Raw genomic sequence first — 17,398 nt, forward strand, 5'->3', positions numbered from 1 at the left:
AAATGATTAGCTTTCAGAAGATTCATTTAAAAGAAATTTTCATTTAAAACAGTATTTTTTATGGAGGACAATGCAATACTTACTTGTCGTTTTTATTAACTTTTGATATTAATTTTGATGTTGAGGGTGGCCGCAATAGCTTGTTACGACTATCATCCGAGTTCTCCCATGTACTAAGTAATTTTTCAGCTGTAGATGGTCGTTTTATGCTTTAAAAAAACAATTTTTAAGTTAAATTTTTGAGGAACAATGATACAATAGCTTAAATAGCAGAGCACAAAAGCAGGGACAAAATTTCCTTAAAGCTGATCCAGAAAACAGAAATAAAGATTAGTTGGAAAATTGTGACTGGATGAGTATAGTTAAACAAGGCAAGTGCAAAAACTGCTCTGCTTTGATTTTGAAGATTTCCTAAGGACATCATTAATATTTTGTGGAAGAATCATACATTTGACTGGAAATTGGTTTGAGGATTTGAGCTGTGATTTCATTGGCACAGGCAAATCCCAGGTGAGGAAACCACTTCCACCAGTGCAGGCTGGCAACTACTCCACCTCAGAGAATTGCCCTGAGAGTTTAGAATTGCCCTGAGAGTTTAAGTGACTTGTCCAGGATCAAAGAAGTATTATGTGACAGAGAAAAGCCTAGAACCCAGATCTTCACTGCTTCAAGGCTAACCTTCTACCCATTATGCCATGAGTAGCTCCAACACACATGATCTGTTTCTTTAAATTACCTCCCATCCCATGAGAATTTTAATGCAGAAGGTAATAAATTTTACTGAAGTCACTCCAAATATAAATATATATATATAATATACACATACATAAATATGTATGTATATATATTTCATATAATTTGTGGATATTAACACTGCTTTTTCGTAGTCACTGGATTGGTAGGCAGTCCCTACTAAAAGAGCTTTGTTTCAACTCATAAAAAGAGCTGCAAGTGAAGTTCCCAAAATACAAACCACTACACCAAGCAGTACAGCACATGTGTCACCTAGATTATGTTAAAGGAATTTATATTCATTGTTTGAATTTACCAAAAAAGTTATAACAACTTGTTTTATACATAGGATATTATAACTGAAAAACTTTTTTTTTAAAGTGTCTGGAAGTGACAGTAAAAAATCTCAGATACAAATTTGCAACTGCATTGCTAACAGCCTACCACTCATCCAGTCTTAAACACTTCTTGCAGCAGGAGCACATTCAAACAACAATGAGAGAAAAGCAAGTATGTTTCCACGAGACCTTTAGAAGCTGAAAAAGAGTCCAGGGACAAAGAGTGTTAAATCAAATAAGAAAACTGCTGAGGTTCTAAAAAGCAACTTCTTCCCTTGTGTATTACAATGTCTATCCTTTGTGGATAATAGTCCACAAAGCTTTTTCTACGAGATTAGGTAGGACAATGATGTACCGCCAAGACAGCCTAAGAATCTGTGTGACATGAAGACAGAGCATTTGGTAAGGGGTAAAAACATGCATCAGTGAAGTGAAAAGACAGGTGTTGTGTTCTTCCAAGTTTTCTACTGTAACAGTGGTTTTCTGCAAGACACATTTTTGTAATTAAATGAAAAAGGAGACCAGGTACTTTAGTATTTGTAGTGTTACCTTCTTAAAACCCTAGTTGGTTTTAAGAATTACTTTACATATCTCTAAGTTTTTTCAAGCATACTGAAGAAAATTTTAAAACTATTTATCCTTAAAAAAATTTTTAATAATAAAGTTGAACCTCCCTACATGGCTGTTTTCAGCATGAAACTCCAAAGAAGTCAGTCAACATGCACTTGGCATGCAGATTTAATTCCTGATTTTCTCCCTACCTCACATAAGTGTTAATTTTATATATATATGTATATGTATAAAGAAGTCCTCAAGCAAATCTTCAGAAAAGAATGAGAGAGAATAAGTGAAATGGATCAACTTCGGCAAACAAGCAAGAACTTAGAGAGCATCCCCCAAACAGAACACTAAGGTGCAAAGGGGAATTTGTTAAAAAAAAAAAAAAAAGGCACCTGAAATTGTAATGATACCAAATTACGATGAGGGTTATACACAGTAATTTTCTATCTATGACATTAAAACGTCATAAATATTGGCACATTATACAATTTAAATGCAAGAAGATTCTGGTTTGATTTTAGAGAACATTATATTGGCTTTACTTTGTCAAATTAAATACTAAGAAACTTAAAAATTTTTAGAGAGAAACAAAGGCATGCATAAATTTCTATATCCTAATACTGTTGCTGTAATAAAAGTTACAGAAAGGGAAAAGTCAAGTTTTTCTTTGAAATCTGTAGGTTGCCAAACCTTTTCCCATGACACTGAATTTAGGTATCATTACAACCATTCCCTATCTCTGTACTGGGTTCAGTGAAAACCTTTTGGTGGGAGGAGAGCTCTTGTTTTCTTGAGTTTGTCTGTGTGTTTGGAGAGACTGTGAAGAGGGCTGGGGAGAAGGTGATGCTCGAATGTGTGGATTTTGATCGTTAGAATGAGAATCCTCTTTTTTTTCTTTCTGTCCTTGTGGTTTTTCTTTCTTTTTTTCTGTACTGCTGTAAAATAAAGTATAATATGCAACAGGTTTTAAACAAATAACCAAGTAACTTAATCAGCAAGTGAAAGAAAATATATGAATTTTACATAAGACAAAACCCTAAACACAATTCACATTACTTTTACCCAATAATGTCTATCTAAGGGCTGTTAGCCACTTATTCTCACAACAGTCTCAAACACAGTTATTACCATCACCCAAGAAGTCATAATTAACAATCCTTAGAAAGAAAAGGTTATGAAAAATTCCCAATGGACCTTTGAGGCAAAATCCCTTCCACATCCAGAGAAAGAACTATGGAATTGGATTGCAGAATGAAGCAGATGATTTACTTTTGTATTATGTTCTGTTTTATGGTTTTTCCCATTCATTTTAATTCTTCTATTCAACATGACTAAGATGAAAAGGTATTTAATAGGAACATATGTGTAGAACCTATATAAGATGGCATTCTGTCTTAGGGAGAGATTGGGAGGAAGGGGGGAAGGAGGGGAAAAAATCTAAGATATATGCAAGTGATTGTAGAACACTGAAGATAAATAAAATAATTTAAAAAACTAAAAAATACAATTTCACTCTCATTTTGACCTTTGTCACACATGCACAAAGGAAGGACGGGCCAAACTGAGTGCTTATACAAAGTGACTGAAAAGAAAGGCTGTAGTTCTACCTTCTTCTGGGGGTACCTGAGGCTATCTATCCTAACTGTCTCAAAGAGATGCCAGGGAAATTAAGTTATCAACGTGAAAGATACATGACAAATATCAACTATTAATTTCCATTATGGTACTTTTTTAATGCTTACATTGCTTGCATTACATTTAATGCTTACATTCTGACCATTACATTTTTTAGACCTTTGAAATTCATATGCATTTTAATTTTAGATTGGCCTTCTGCTAGTTTATCATGTTTAAATATATGACATGTTGAAAATGTATAACATAACCTATAGTTCTACATTTTAAATTCTAGCTACCTTTCAAAATTCTAAAGTTAAGAGTTAAAAATCTAAGTTTTTATTTTGATTTTTTTTCTGATTATAATTGCCTTGGTTCCATGGTTTCAGAACTTTTCTGACTGCTTACCTCCCTCATCAGTTAAAAAAAAAAAATCTGGGCATGTACTCCCATGTGGATATTTATAAATTATGTAGTGCACCACTATACTATTATATACCTTATAAAACTTACACAAACACAGAAATTTAACAAGTATTAAAGGTAAAATAACTTGATCCTATTGAAGTTTATTGAGTGATAGGAGTCACATGGCCAGATCTATGCTTTAAATCATTCTGATACCTGTGTAGAGGATAGATTGAGAGGGGAAAAAATTATTTAGTCAAGGAAAGCAATTAGTAGACTATTTCAACAGTCTCAGCAAAGGGTGATGAGTACGTGAGTAAAGAGAAGGAAACAGATGCAAGAGATGTTGGCAGAGGCAGAAATTACAAGACTTGGCAAATGACTGTCTATGTGGGGACAGGGTACGTTAGGACTCAAAGATGACACTGAGGTTATGAACCTGATTGACTGGAAGGATGGTAAGGTCTTTTTTGGAAAAGGGATAGTTATGGAGGTAAAAATAACGTAATGAGATTAGTGATATGCCTGCTCATCCTGTGGATTCACTGTGTCTCTCTCAAAACAAAAAAGGGGGAGGCAGGACTCTTATCTGCCATGGAATGAAAATATATATTGGGTTTTCCCAATGGTATCTGCTCTAATGCTACTGCAGGGGCCTGGGGAAGAGCATAGGTTGCAACTGCTCTGAGGTACCAACAGCCAGCTAAATCAATCAACTAGCTACTATGTGTGCTAAGCACTGGGCTTAGAGATAGGCAAAAAACAGTCTGTGAAGGAGCTCACAATCTAATGGGAGAAACAAGGTGCAACTATGTACAAGTAAAATAGATACATGAAAAATTTAGGGTTGCTTCAGAAGTAAAGTGCTAGGATAAAGGAGAATTAGGAAAGGCTCCTTGAATAGATGAACTTTAGCTGAGACTTGAAGGAAGGTAGCGAAGTTTGGAGATGAGAGGGAGAGGATTCCAGGAGTGCAGCAAATGTCTGTGAAAATGCCTGGAGCCCAGAGATGGAATGTCTTATATAAGGAACAAGAAGGCCAGCGTTCCCATTTCTCAGAGTACAAGGAAAAGAAGATGTAAGAAGACTGAAAAGGCTGGAAAAGTTTCACTTTAAAAGTGAAACAGAAGAGTTCATACCTTGGAGGTAACAGAGAGCCAGTGGAATTTATTGATTAAGGGAGTGATATGGTCAGACCTGCACTTCAGGAAAATCAGTCTGACACTGGTCCAGGCTCATCACTTTATACCTGCATTATTGCAACTGTCTGCTGGTGGGTCTGCCTGTCAAGTCCCTCCCCACTCCAGTTCATCCCCCTCCATTCAGACCTCAAAGTGATTTTCTTAAAGTGCTGTTTTGACTGGGTCACTCCTATATTTAAAAAAAAAACAAAACAAAAAACCTCTAGTGGCTTATATGGCTTCTAGGATCAGATACAAAGTTGCACTGGTGATCAGTTCTTAGCACGGGAAATGTATTATTTAGCAAAGTGCCTAAAACTGGGCTATTATAGTTAAATGAATTTTCTAGTTAATGGCCTGCTAATTAAAAAAGGAAATTTTATTTCAAAATTTAATATTAAAAATCTAAGATGTTCACCTTTTTAAGACTTAAAACACCTAAGGCAAGAACATAACTATTTTTCTTGGACAATAATGGGTCTTGTAAAACCTTGGTCTGTTATGAATAACAATGATCACTATAATTTAGATGTAGAAGGAAAAAAATGACTGGTTTCAGTTTGGACTGACTCAACATACCCTAGAAATATTTTTTTAAAAGAATCAGAAAATTTTCTGATATGAAAGTTTGTCTTATTAATTTTTTTAAATTTAGAAGTGGTACTCAATAAATTTGAATTGTTAGAGGTTCTACTTAAGTTGGATCAAATTAATTAAACTATTACTATATTGAAATTCAATAATTCTTGGGAACACTTACAAAAATGGAAGATTCTCCAATAGCAGGTGCTTGGCAGACACACAAAACATTAAGTTCTACTTTGTTATTTATTTAGGCCTATGTTTTTGCTTAATCAGTTTTCCTGCTAATTAAGTAAATAAAGTTTTCAGACACAATAATTTCCTAATGTACTGAATCTACCTTCTCTTTTCTGATCTGTTTGGCAAAGGTACTGGAACTCTACTGAAAATAAGATATGGACATTAAGGTAATCTATTTTGTCTCCAAAGTAATACAGTTCACCAACACCAGACAGCTAAAATGTTTTGTATTTCTTCAGCTTCTTCTTCAATAGTGCTCTGCCAGCAAGCAGATGTAAGGGCACATATTGATTTGATAATGTCATGTTATCACTGGCTAGGAACTACACAGATGGGAAAAATCCTGTAAACAACATTACCAGAACAATAAACGAGAACAATTATCGAAATTAAGTAAGATTAATCATAGTCAGTAGGCTGTTAAAGTTTAAAAACTATAGAAAGTTACAATTTCAGAATATTTTGAAAGCATCATTTTCCTCCAAACATTTATTTTGCAATGCCAGCCAAAGATCTAGTAATTTTAATACATTTTTCCTACCTCATTAAGATGTCCAAGATTTTATTTCCATGGACAATGTAATAATATAATTATAGTTGATATATCAGAAAAAAATAACTGAAATTATACATCAATGACAGATGACTAGTGAAATTTTCACATAAAAAAAGAAAACAAGGAATTAGGTTGCTTTGTTCTTTTAGTTAGGACCAAATATTTCCCTATTCTCCATTAATTCAGCATGGTTACAAAATTCAGAAATCAAGTGTTTAAAAAAAATTATTTCATTTGGAACCCACTATTAATTTCCAGAAGTAGTCTGTGATTTAAATCTGACAACTGTATAGTTTTGTGACACTGGTAGCTCATTTTTGATTGATACCTTTTAGCAGCAGATGAAAAGGTTTCTTTTCTTGATATTGATATCGAGCTGCCATGGTTTGTTTTTCTGCTTCTACCACTGCCATTGCCAATACAGGACAGAGAAATGGCTTCCCGAATGCCTGGCTGACCTAAAAAAGATTTAAGAAAAACATATCAAACTTAAAATATTCACCATTGGAAAAGGGTTATTAAAAATAAAAGTCTACTAACACATTTAGATTTCCTTCTGACATATAGCATGTACTGGATTATTATTAAAATTTTACTAAATGAAAGAACTGGGGATGTTTAATCTGGATAAAAATGGGGGGAAGATGGAAGATATTTGAAAGGCTGTTCTATGAAGGAGGAATTGGATTTCTACTTTTTTTTTCTGGTATCAAGAGATAAATTTAGGCTTGATATAAGGGATGTCAATGGGATGCCTTTGGAGCTAATGGGTTCTTTCTTCACTGGAGATGTTTAAGCAGAAGATAACAATCATTTGTGATGTATGTCGTGGTGGAAATTCTTCAGGGATGGGTTGAACTAAATGGCCACTGAGGTCCCTTCTAATTCTGAAATTCTGTGATTTGGTTCCAATCAAAATGGCTATTTAGAAACTACTTTAAACAAAACAAAAACCAACCAGAATACCACAAGACCTTTGTATTTTAAGAAAATCTTTACCTAGTTTTCTTCTTTCTTTTAGCTTAAACCAATGTCCCAGTAGAAAAAGATTGACAAAAGACTTCAGTAATTTATAAGTCAATTAAGATGCATATTACAGAAAAAAGAATTAAAGTATTAGAGAAAACATTATAAAATTAAATTAGCATTGGGGTTAGTTTTGGTTCTCTTCCTCTTTTTTGTTCACTTCCGACCCTTCAGCAAAACTTTTTGATTTCTTATGCCCCTCAATGTCTTTCAGAGGTACCCTTCTGCTACCTCAGCCCAGAACCTAAGCACTTCATGCTTAGATTCCTGCAAGTCCCCTTGCCTTGTTCTCATCTTTTTACAGCTGTTAAAATAAATCTTCCTTGAACAATATAATGAAGAATTTCAGAGCTAGTAGAGACTCCCATAGGCCATTTAATTCAAATACTTAAGAATGAATTCTTATTACAATACATCTGACAGGTGGCCATCTAATTTGTGCTTAGGTTTCTGATGTAACCCACCACACTATCTGAGCCAGCTCATTTCACTATTACATAGTTATAACACTTCAAAAGTTTTCCCTACATAAAGTAATTTTCACTTGATCTCAATGGATGATCTTTAACTTATCAATGTTCTTGCTTCATGAATCAACATTGTTCTTTTCAGACAACTTCTGTTTTACTTCCTCATCAGAATTATTTTTCTTTGTCTGAAATTTTATGCTTCACAACTTGATATCCTTCCTGGGCTCCCTTCTTGTGATAAGGCTAATATTTACCCAAATTTCCCTAATGCAGCTTCCTTCCCCCCTGCTTACAATATGGGGAGGGCTCAAGCCCACCCATCCCATAATGCTAGGGATGTTTTCCCTAAAAAGACTCAAAGATCTCCATGGAGCAGGTCTCTAGGTTTTGTATATATAGCTTCCTAGTCATCCAAGAGCATAAATGGTCCTGGCATGGGCAGTTGGGGCCCCTCAGTCTTGGTGGATTTCTGAAAATGCTATGAGTAACCATATCTTCGTCTGATGATCAGATGCTTTTCCATATGGAGAAAAAGAGGACTGCAACTAAAGTAAAGCTAAATGTCACTGTACCATCATGACATTTCTGTATTAGGGCAAATTAAACCTCCTTTTGTTAACTGGTCAGTAACTTGTGAGTACCTCCTATTATCCCAACGTCAAACCCAAACCAAGAGTACTGGCATTACAGTTGTTTCAACACTTCCTCTAGAGAATTTTAGTCCATGACACCCTACTTTAACCCTGCTCCTGAGACCTACCTTCCCCAAATCTACAATATGTCAAGTTATCCCCAGATTTCCCATCTCTATCACAAAATAGATGATGGAATTTTCATCTCTCTCCAATCTTTGTCATTTCTACTCTATCAACCAGTTCCTGTTGGTGAATCTGACTGAAAACTGTTCCTCTCATTGATTACTTTCTTTTGAAGGATGACACCATCACTAAAGCAAGCCAAGAAATGAACATCTGCTATATTGATGACAGAAGCAACTTCTGTTTCTTCCCTCCTTTACTCTTTGTCTAAAGTTTCTGCACCATGCTTTCCTCCCAACTAATTCCTGGATATTCTCATGTGGCTAATCTTTATATCCTAACCTCTGTTACTTATGAATAAAAGATAGTAAATTCTACTCTTATTCCTTTCGTTCTCTAGTCCATATAAGTTTACAGTTCAATCACTGGTCTTACCCCAAATCTTGTGCATATTTAGGAGATCAAATCTGCTGTTGGACATCTAGTTAATATTCTTGGTTGCCTACACAAAATGCATTTGTATACAGTCATACGGAGTTAGGAGCTTTACCACGGTCTCCTTTTTTGGATCTTGAACCTTATGAATATCAAGGTGATTCAAATGCCAGTCTTCTTACACTGAAGCAGTTTTCTATTCTATCTAGCTTTGTGGATATACTTAGGTAATTTTTCCCCTATCTCTTCCCCCATGTCCCACTTCTGTTCTAGTTTAAATACTCTTTCATCAGACACTCAAGAAAGCAGGCAAATGCATTTTCACCAGGCTTTGTTAGGTATATTATATCCCTGGAGAGGAATTGTTTATTCCTATATTTTACACTGAGGCCTGTTAAGTCCAAACACCATTTTTAGATCAACTCAATCCTTTCGCACCTCTTTACTTCCCAAATTGGCTTTTCTCTTCTGAAATGATGAGCAGTGAGGAATCATCAACTATGTCCTTATGAGCCTCAATTTTCCACCTGTCTTCTAATCTTTGGCAATGCTTTCTAGGCTCCCTCTGGCAATATAATTTTTATCTAGGTGAATCGTCATAAGTTGGCAGTAGTCATCAGGGTTGCCAAATACTGGGAGGTTCTTGAACCCTTATATGCATACATATACATATTACCCTTCCCCTCCCCCTTGGAAGACATATTTATCTCCCTATTTCTCTATGGATGAAAATCACTCAAGAAATTCATTTATACTTCATATTATCAGGAAAAATGTATGTGCACGCGTGCGCACGCACACACACACACACACATACACACAGAAGACAACAAATCTCTGCATTGTCAGGCTAACGACCAGCTGCCTCAGTACCTCTCAAGAAGGAGTCACCAAACACTCTTCCCTTCTTCTGCTGATTATTCATATGTGATGTTTCACTAGAGAACATTTGTGGATCTACTTTATCATTCCTTGGAGGAAAAGTAGCTGCTTCCTCCTCTGAGAATACAACTTCCTCCTCCAGATAGTTTCAGATTTTTGTTTTTAAGCTCTGAAATATACAGTGGTCCTTCTTCCTTTCTTCCTTTTTCCTAAAGGGGACAAGGTCTCCCAGTACATCCTGGGCCATCTCTGGTCATCCTGATGAATGTCTGGTCACTGGATTCAGATGGCTCTGGAGGAGAAGTGAGGTTGGTGACCTGCACAGCCCTCCCTCACTCAAAACAAAGTCAAGTACAAGGCCTGTCATCATCTCTCTGATGGCATGGTCTTCTTTGGCAACGGACAAACACAACAAAAACAATCTGTCCTATTATTCTATTCTTTTCATTCTCTGCAATGAAACCTTTTTCTTATTTCTTCTCTTTTTTATGGGAATAGGAATTTTGTAACACATTACTGTCCCTGATAATCTGGAGTAGAGAAGCATTCCTTGAATGATTTTTCATCCTATTAGATACTTTATTCAAGCATATTTCTAGGCTCTATATTTTCTATTGTATCACATCTAAACCTGTCATGGCATTAGAGGTTCTGTACTGTCCTAGCTCATCACACTCACCTTCTACTTCAGACCTGCTAACCTTATACCAACAAATTCTTATCTTTGTATTTATACCGTATCTTTTGCCTGGAATGATTTCGTCACTGTATTTAATTCATTTCTTTCAGCTTTTAAAAACTAGAATCAATAGTTACATGTTACAGAAATATGTGCTCCACTCACTCTAAGCTTCTGTTTTTCTTCATGTCAAAACCTTCTGACATAATTTCCTACTCTTTCTTCCTTTCCCATAGTCGCTGATAATGAAGTAGTCTTTCTTCCTGTTAAGGCTAGTTCCTCTGTGTTCCCTAGATCCCATACCCTCTAATCTTCTCCAACAGACTGTTTCCTCAATCAACACCCTCCCATCCCTAATCTTTACCCAACCAAATGGCTCCTTCTTTAGGCCTTCAAACATGTCCAAATCTCCCCCACCCTTAAAAAAAAAAACTTTCATTAAATGATTGTTGCAGTAAGAGCCAAGTGATATGATACTAACAATATCTCCATATGCTGAGTAATCTTATATTTATTTAATCACTGAGAAACATGTCAAATCTCAATTTTTACCTCTGGTTAACCATGGCATGTGCTGTCATTTCTCGTGTCCTCTTTGTAATGCTTTCTATCTTTGGCTTGCTATTTCCTGGTTCAAGTGCTTGACTTTCATCTTCAGGAGAACAGTTTGATTCATCTAAGTTTATAAAATTGTGTACTAGTAGTTTGTCTTCACACACACACAGTGCCTTTGGACAAGATTCTCAAATTACATTCATTTGGTCACCCCAAGGGGTCCTAATGGGTTTTCCAGGCACCAGCTGTGATACAATCTGTCTTCCTGGCAGTCAACAACAGCCAAAAGTGCTTTAGCCCTTTCCCCTTTCTCCACAACACAGGTAATTTTATTTGGCATGACAAAAATTTCAGCTACTAGCTTGAGCATATGGTACTAATGTTTCACTGATGTCAAAAAGGAAGCATTTCTTACTGGAGAAGATAATTTTTTAAAATTACATGGCTAACAATTTAAAAATTACTAGTGAAACCAACTACCCAGTCAAGTGGCCCAACATGCTGTACTCAGGAAAAACTTATAACCCAACTAATAAAAATAACAATAGTTAACATTTATATAACACTTACTAGGTGCCAGGCCCCATGCTAAGCCCTTTACAATTATTACCTCATTTGATCATCACCACAAACCTAGGAAGTAGGTGCTATTATTATCATCTGTACTTTATAGATGAGGAAACCAAGGCAAATAGAGGTCAAGTGACTTGCCTACAGTCAGATAGCTAGGAAATGTCTGAAGCTGGGTTTGAACTCAGGTTTTTCTGACTCCAGGCCCAGCACTCTATCCATTATGCCAGCTAGGTTTTAAGTTGCCAGCACACTGAAAGACACAGCATATAACACAGAAAGGAGAAATAATTGTTTAAGGTTGCTTCTTATTTTTTTGTCAATAGAGTGATGCTACTATAAGGTGACAGAACCTTATAATCCCAATATTACATAGATGATCACATGCATTTAGAGAGATCTAACTAAGGTCAAATCATGTTGCACACAATAACTAGTAAATTGCACACAATGCCTAGTAAAAGCCTGACATAATAGTTGGTTTGTGCCTCAATACCCAAATCATAAAAGTTCCGCCACTGAAATTTGTAAACAACTACAGAGAAAAGAAGATCATAGAAAACTCCTTCAGTATATTTTTATTCTAAATCAATTTACATCAAAAATGTCAAATTTCTCCCCCTTCCCAAGTTTGCCAGAATTAGATTAAAATATAATTAACAAAAGTTTAACCAAATATACATTAAAACATAGATAATGCAAATTTATCATTTTCTAAGTGAATATAAAGTCTGCAGACGTTTGTTTCTATGAGTTTGACACCACTGCTTTTGCATAATTATTGAAACGTAAATAACCCACAAGAGAGGAAATAGAACAATATAAATTACAATTTACCTGCATTCAAAAGTTCACATTAGATTAAAATATAGCAAAAGAAGTTTTTACTTCTTATTTTTAGTTGGACAAAAAAATTCTACAAATAATTCCTTAATTTTAAAGTGTTTTGTGAAATGCTATAATTAAAACTTGATATACGTTAGACAGCATTATGCTTACAATACTTATTCCAAATATTCATAACACAAATATATTGTCTAATGCCATTCCTGATACTTAGTCTATTTTTAAACTTACAAACAAATGCCAAGAGCTGACAGTCATTAAAACATTTTTTCTTGTCACTTTCTATACTGGTCTATATATAGACAAATTCCATGATAATGGAGTCTAGGGTTGCCAGTGATAACATTAACGGAATTCTGTACATGATTACAAGAATTACTTTTGAAATTCCAATATTAATTCATGAAAGATATCTCAGAGGGGTGCATTTTTTCCACCAAAGGAAAATGTTACTACTACTGATGGATCTTGTGATTTCATTTGGAATACTCCCTATGATGATATAGGTAGCTATTTAGTTGTGCCTTTTCATATTGTAACTTCTGTCTATAATCTCTCCTCAACCTGCCACAAAGAGTTCATCTAACGTGCTGGGGACCTTTTTATAGTTCCCTTGACACCATGTAGATATCAAGAAAAGGTGGATTTTTACCAGTCCATCTTCTTTTCCAAACAATGAATTACCTAGCTCAATTTACAACAGTTTTAAATTCATTTCTATAATCTTTTAACTAATCCTTTTTAAAGATAAAATGGTCAAGGCATTGATTTCAAGTAAATAGAGGGACTTAAAAATATCAGTAAAAGAAAACTCACAAACAACATTAGGCCACTATGCTCATGTAATATCATGTTCCACGAGCTGAAGTAAAAGAAAGCTTTCAAAACATAGGATTAATTTTTAGAATGTTAGTTTTTCTACAAATGATAACTGTAAATATGATATTCAACATTTCAAAAATATTAAATGTCTACTATGTACAAGGCACTAACGTAGGAATTAAAGATGAAAAGACAAAAATAAGATAGTACTTGTACATGTTGGTGAAGAGATCTACCAGACAAATACAAAGTTAACTGCAAGGAAAAACAGAGAACTATATCTAAGGGGAACAGGAAAAGTTTCGTGTAGGACACAGTCCTTGACCTGAGCCTCAACTGATGGGTGTCAATTATCACCAAAGTATTCTCGTGTCTGCTCTTCTCTCCATTTATACAGCCATCACTCTAGTTCAAAGCAGGTATTGCTTATTTCCCATACCAGCAGTTTTCAAACTTTTTAGTCTTAAGACCCTTTCATATTCTTAATAATTACTGAAGATCCCAAAGAGCTTTTGTTTATGTGGATTACATCCAGTGAGGTACGCTGGTAAATGTTTAACAACTGGCTCTCGGGGGGGGGGGGGGGGGGGGGGGGGGGAGCACATACACTTTTATGTTTAATCTACATTATTAATATTTTCTCTATCACTTTTAAAAGTCTAGAACAATCAACAGAACAATAAATCAAACCCTGATCTATGGCATTTCTGAGGTGGTGGTTTCTACACCAATTTCTAAAGTGTGAATGCTCACACTGAAAAATGATGATTGGCTTTGCAAGTCAGCTCAAACTGGAGCTAGCATACCTTTGGTTATGTCCGTCAACATTTACAATATTAGAAATGAAAACATTAATACTATCACAAAAACAGTTTTGACCTCAAGGATTCTCTGAAAAGGGATTCCTGGACAATTGGAGAGCTGCTGTCCCAGACTACTGTTAGAGTCTCCTAATTGGTCTGCCTTCTTTAAGTCTCTCTTCTCTCTCATCTACCATACAGCTGCCAAACTGATATTACAAAAACACAGGCCTGATCAAATCATTCTCCAGCTCCAAAGGCTCCCGGGGCTTCTTCTGTCCTCAAAGACAAAACACAAACTCCAGGTTTAGCTTTTCAAGTCCTCTGCATACTGATTCCGGCCTATCTTTGCAGATTTACTGAAGATAGTTTCCCAAGTACCTTCCTACATTCCAGACACATTGTTCTATTTGCTATCCCCATATGTGACATTCCATTTCCCACCTCTCATTTGCTCAGGCTATCTACCATCCAATGCACACTCTCTCTTCACCTTTGGAAATTATCTACTTTATAATGGTTTTGTATTTTAATTGTGAGTGTTTTGTTTTCTTCCAGTAGGATAAGATCCTTGATGGCAGAGACTGTCTCACTATTTCCTTTGTTAAATATCATAGAAGATATTTAGTAAATGCAAGGGAAATGAATGAATGGAAATTAAGGGGAAGGAAGGGAGGAAGGGAGACAGGAAGGAAATGAGCATGTATTAAGTCACTATTGTGCGCCATGCACCATGATAAGCACTTTACAAATATTATTTCACCTATCCTCAAAACAACTCTGGGAGGTGGATGTTATTATTTTCCCTATTTTATAGTTAAGGAAACTGAGGCAGGGAGACATCAAGTGATTTGCCCAGCATCACAGATTGTAAATGTTGGAGGCTAGATCTGAACTCAGGACTTCCTGACTCTAGGCCCAGAGTTTTAGCCACTGCATCAACTAGATCTCAGACAAAAATGAGGGGATAGTACATTGCAAGTTTGAGGGATACCTTTTGCAAATACATGAAAGCAAGAAAGGGAACACTGATTTCAGTGAACAGGTAGCAATTTAGTTTTGCTGGAACAGAATTCATTCATAAAGAACAGTGGGAAATAAATCTGGAAAGGTAGGTGGCAGCCAGATGGTGGAGGTCCTTAAATGTTTGTCTGAGGAGCTAATATTTTACTCTAGAAGCAACAGGCAGCCAGTGTAAGTTTAGGAGTGACATGGTCAAACCTATACCTTAATGGATGATTATTTTACAACTGTGCCAGGAATGGATTGAAGGAAAGAAGAAACCAGGGAGATCAGTTAGAAGGCAATTACAACAGTGCAGGAAAGAGGTGATAAATGGAGACCAAGGGACAAAGGTGAGAGACGTTGGGCAAGTAGAATTCAGAAGGTTTTGTGACTAGAGGCCAGCAAAGAAATCAGGGGTAGACAGATAGATCTGAGAGTCATCTGGATAGAGATGGATTTTGCTTTTATTCGAGTTAGTTTTGCTTTGGAATAATTATCAGTCCATTCTCTCTAGTTCTCCTTGCTCCTCATTTCCTCTAAAGCACCTTTCCAAAACATCAAGTGATTTAAAAATACAATAACTGAAAGACTTTTCACGTAGTACTAGCAACTAGTTCATTTTTTAATAAAGAAGTGTGAATTATTTTGAGTTCTTATTCTGGGTCTGGTCTGAGTATTTTTCAAAGTCTACTCTGAAGCATATTAACTCTCCAGAAACTTTTCAGTCTAAATGATTTTCAAATGTCCATCTCTTACCTCATACAGCATACTGAGTTTTTCTAGATAGATAATTCTGGGTTTGTGGCCCACCTATAGGCCTCTATTTTATATGCAATGCTATTATCTCCCTGATCATCCCTTGTCTTCTGTGAGAAATTTGCTATGATCTCAATTATTGTTACTTGGTAAGTGATTTTTAAAAATTTTTTGCTTGTTGTTGATAACACTGGAATTTATGCTGCATCTAAGATTACTGAATCAGATTTTTCCTTATTAGAGTTCTGTGATTTCTATTTGTCTAATACCACTCATTTTGGTTAAAGTTTTCTTCAGTTCTGAAATATAGTGTTCATATTCTTTTATTGTTTTATATTTTCTAAAATGTTGGCAATTCTGAGATTTCCTTGACCTACCTTCAATGCCTACTACTTACATATTCATTTCCTTGACCTACTCTCAATGCCTATTACTTACATATTCATGTCTGTCAAATTCCTTGGTTAATCCAGTGATTTTTTTTTTATATTTCCAGCTGTAGTATGTTGTATACAATTTTTTCTACTGTAGCAATTCACTCACTGTTTGATTTTATTGACTATCACTTATTCTACTATATTTCTATATTTGTTATTTTGTTTCCTCCTGATTCTTTTTCTGAAAGCATTTAAAATCACTAATTTGAGCTCTACTTGCTTTAAAAATCTACGTGTAGATTTATTTTGACTTTGACTTTCTGAAAAGCATAAATAGTCAATACATGAATAAAAACATAAGAGAATAAAAATGAAATAGAAATCAAAGCAAAGTAAATGACAATAAATGACTATACTTGTGTTTGTAATTTACATTATCACTGACTGTTAACCTCATGCTAAGGATGGCTATGATGACTTTAATATACTAGTCCCCGTGCTGTTCTTATTTTCCTCAACCTTTTTAACCTTAATTGTAGATACAACACAAATTTGGTGTTATTTTTGTATTTGGTAAGCTAGGTAGAGGCAGTGAGGTGGCACAGTGGATATAGCACTGGGCCTGGAGTCAAGGCCAGAGCTCAAATTTGACATCAGACACTCACGAGCTGTGTGACACTAGACAAGTCACTTAACTATGTTTGTCTCAATTTCTTATGTGTAAAATGAACTGGAGAATGAAATGGTAAACCACTCCAGTATCTTTGCCAAGAAAACCCTCATGCACAGTTGATCGACATGAATGAATGACTGAATACCAGCAATAACAAAGCAGGTGGAATAGTGGATAGAGTATGGAACCTGGAGTTAGAAAGATCTGAGTCCAAAATTGGTCTCAAATACTTACTAGCTGTGTGACCTTGGGTACATGTCTTAACCTCTGTTTCAGTTTCCTTATCTATAAAATGAAAATAACAGCACCTACCTCCTTGGGCTGTTGTGAGAATAAGATGAGATAATATTTGTCAAGTGTTTTGTCAACTTTAAAGCGTCATGTTAAGTGCTAGTTATGGTAACTGATATAATATTCTTTTGACTCTGTTTTCTCTGATTTTGTACTTCTTCTAAGTTCTTACTTGCTTTTGAGATTTTCTTAAATGTTGAATCTTGTTTAACTTACTCAAATATAGCAGGGAATGGTG

General features: G+C 35.4%; 1 protein-coding gene across 8 annotated transcripts in view; it reads right to left on the reverse strand.

Moving 5' to 3' along the window:
- EML4 (EMAP like 4) overlaps window positions 1–17,398 on the reverse strand; it is a 177,276-nt gene that overhangs the window by 74,622 nt on the left and 85,256 nt on the right. For 4 of the 8 annotated variants that reach the window (XM_072635768.1, XM_072635765.1, XM_072635767.1 and 1 more), the window contains exons 3-5: window positions 6,544–6,673; window positions 2,393–2,566; window positions 84–209 (exon numbers count right to left, since the gene is read on the reverse strand). In XM_072635768.1, the coding sequence (XP_072491869.1) occupies window positions 84–209; window positions 2,393–2,566; window positions 6,544–6,673 (430 nt within the window). The remainder of the gene's footprint in view (window positions 1–83; window positions 210–2,392; window positions 2,567–6,543; window positions 6,674–17,398) is intronic. The other 4 variants (XM_072635766.1, XM_072635764.1, XM_072635770.1 and 1 more) reach the window with 2 other exon arrangements.

This window comes from Notamacropus eugenii, chromosome 1 (assembly GCF_028372415.1).
Source record: "Notamacropus eugenii isolate mMacEug1 chromosome 1, mMacEug1.pri_v2, whole genome shotgun sequence".
NCBI lineage: Eukaryota > Metazoa > Chordata > Mammalia > Diprotodontia > Macropodidae > Notamacropus > Notamacropus eugenii.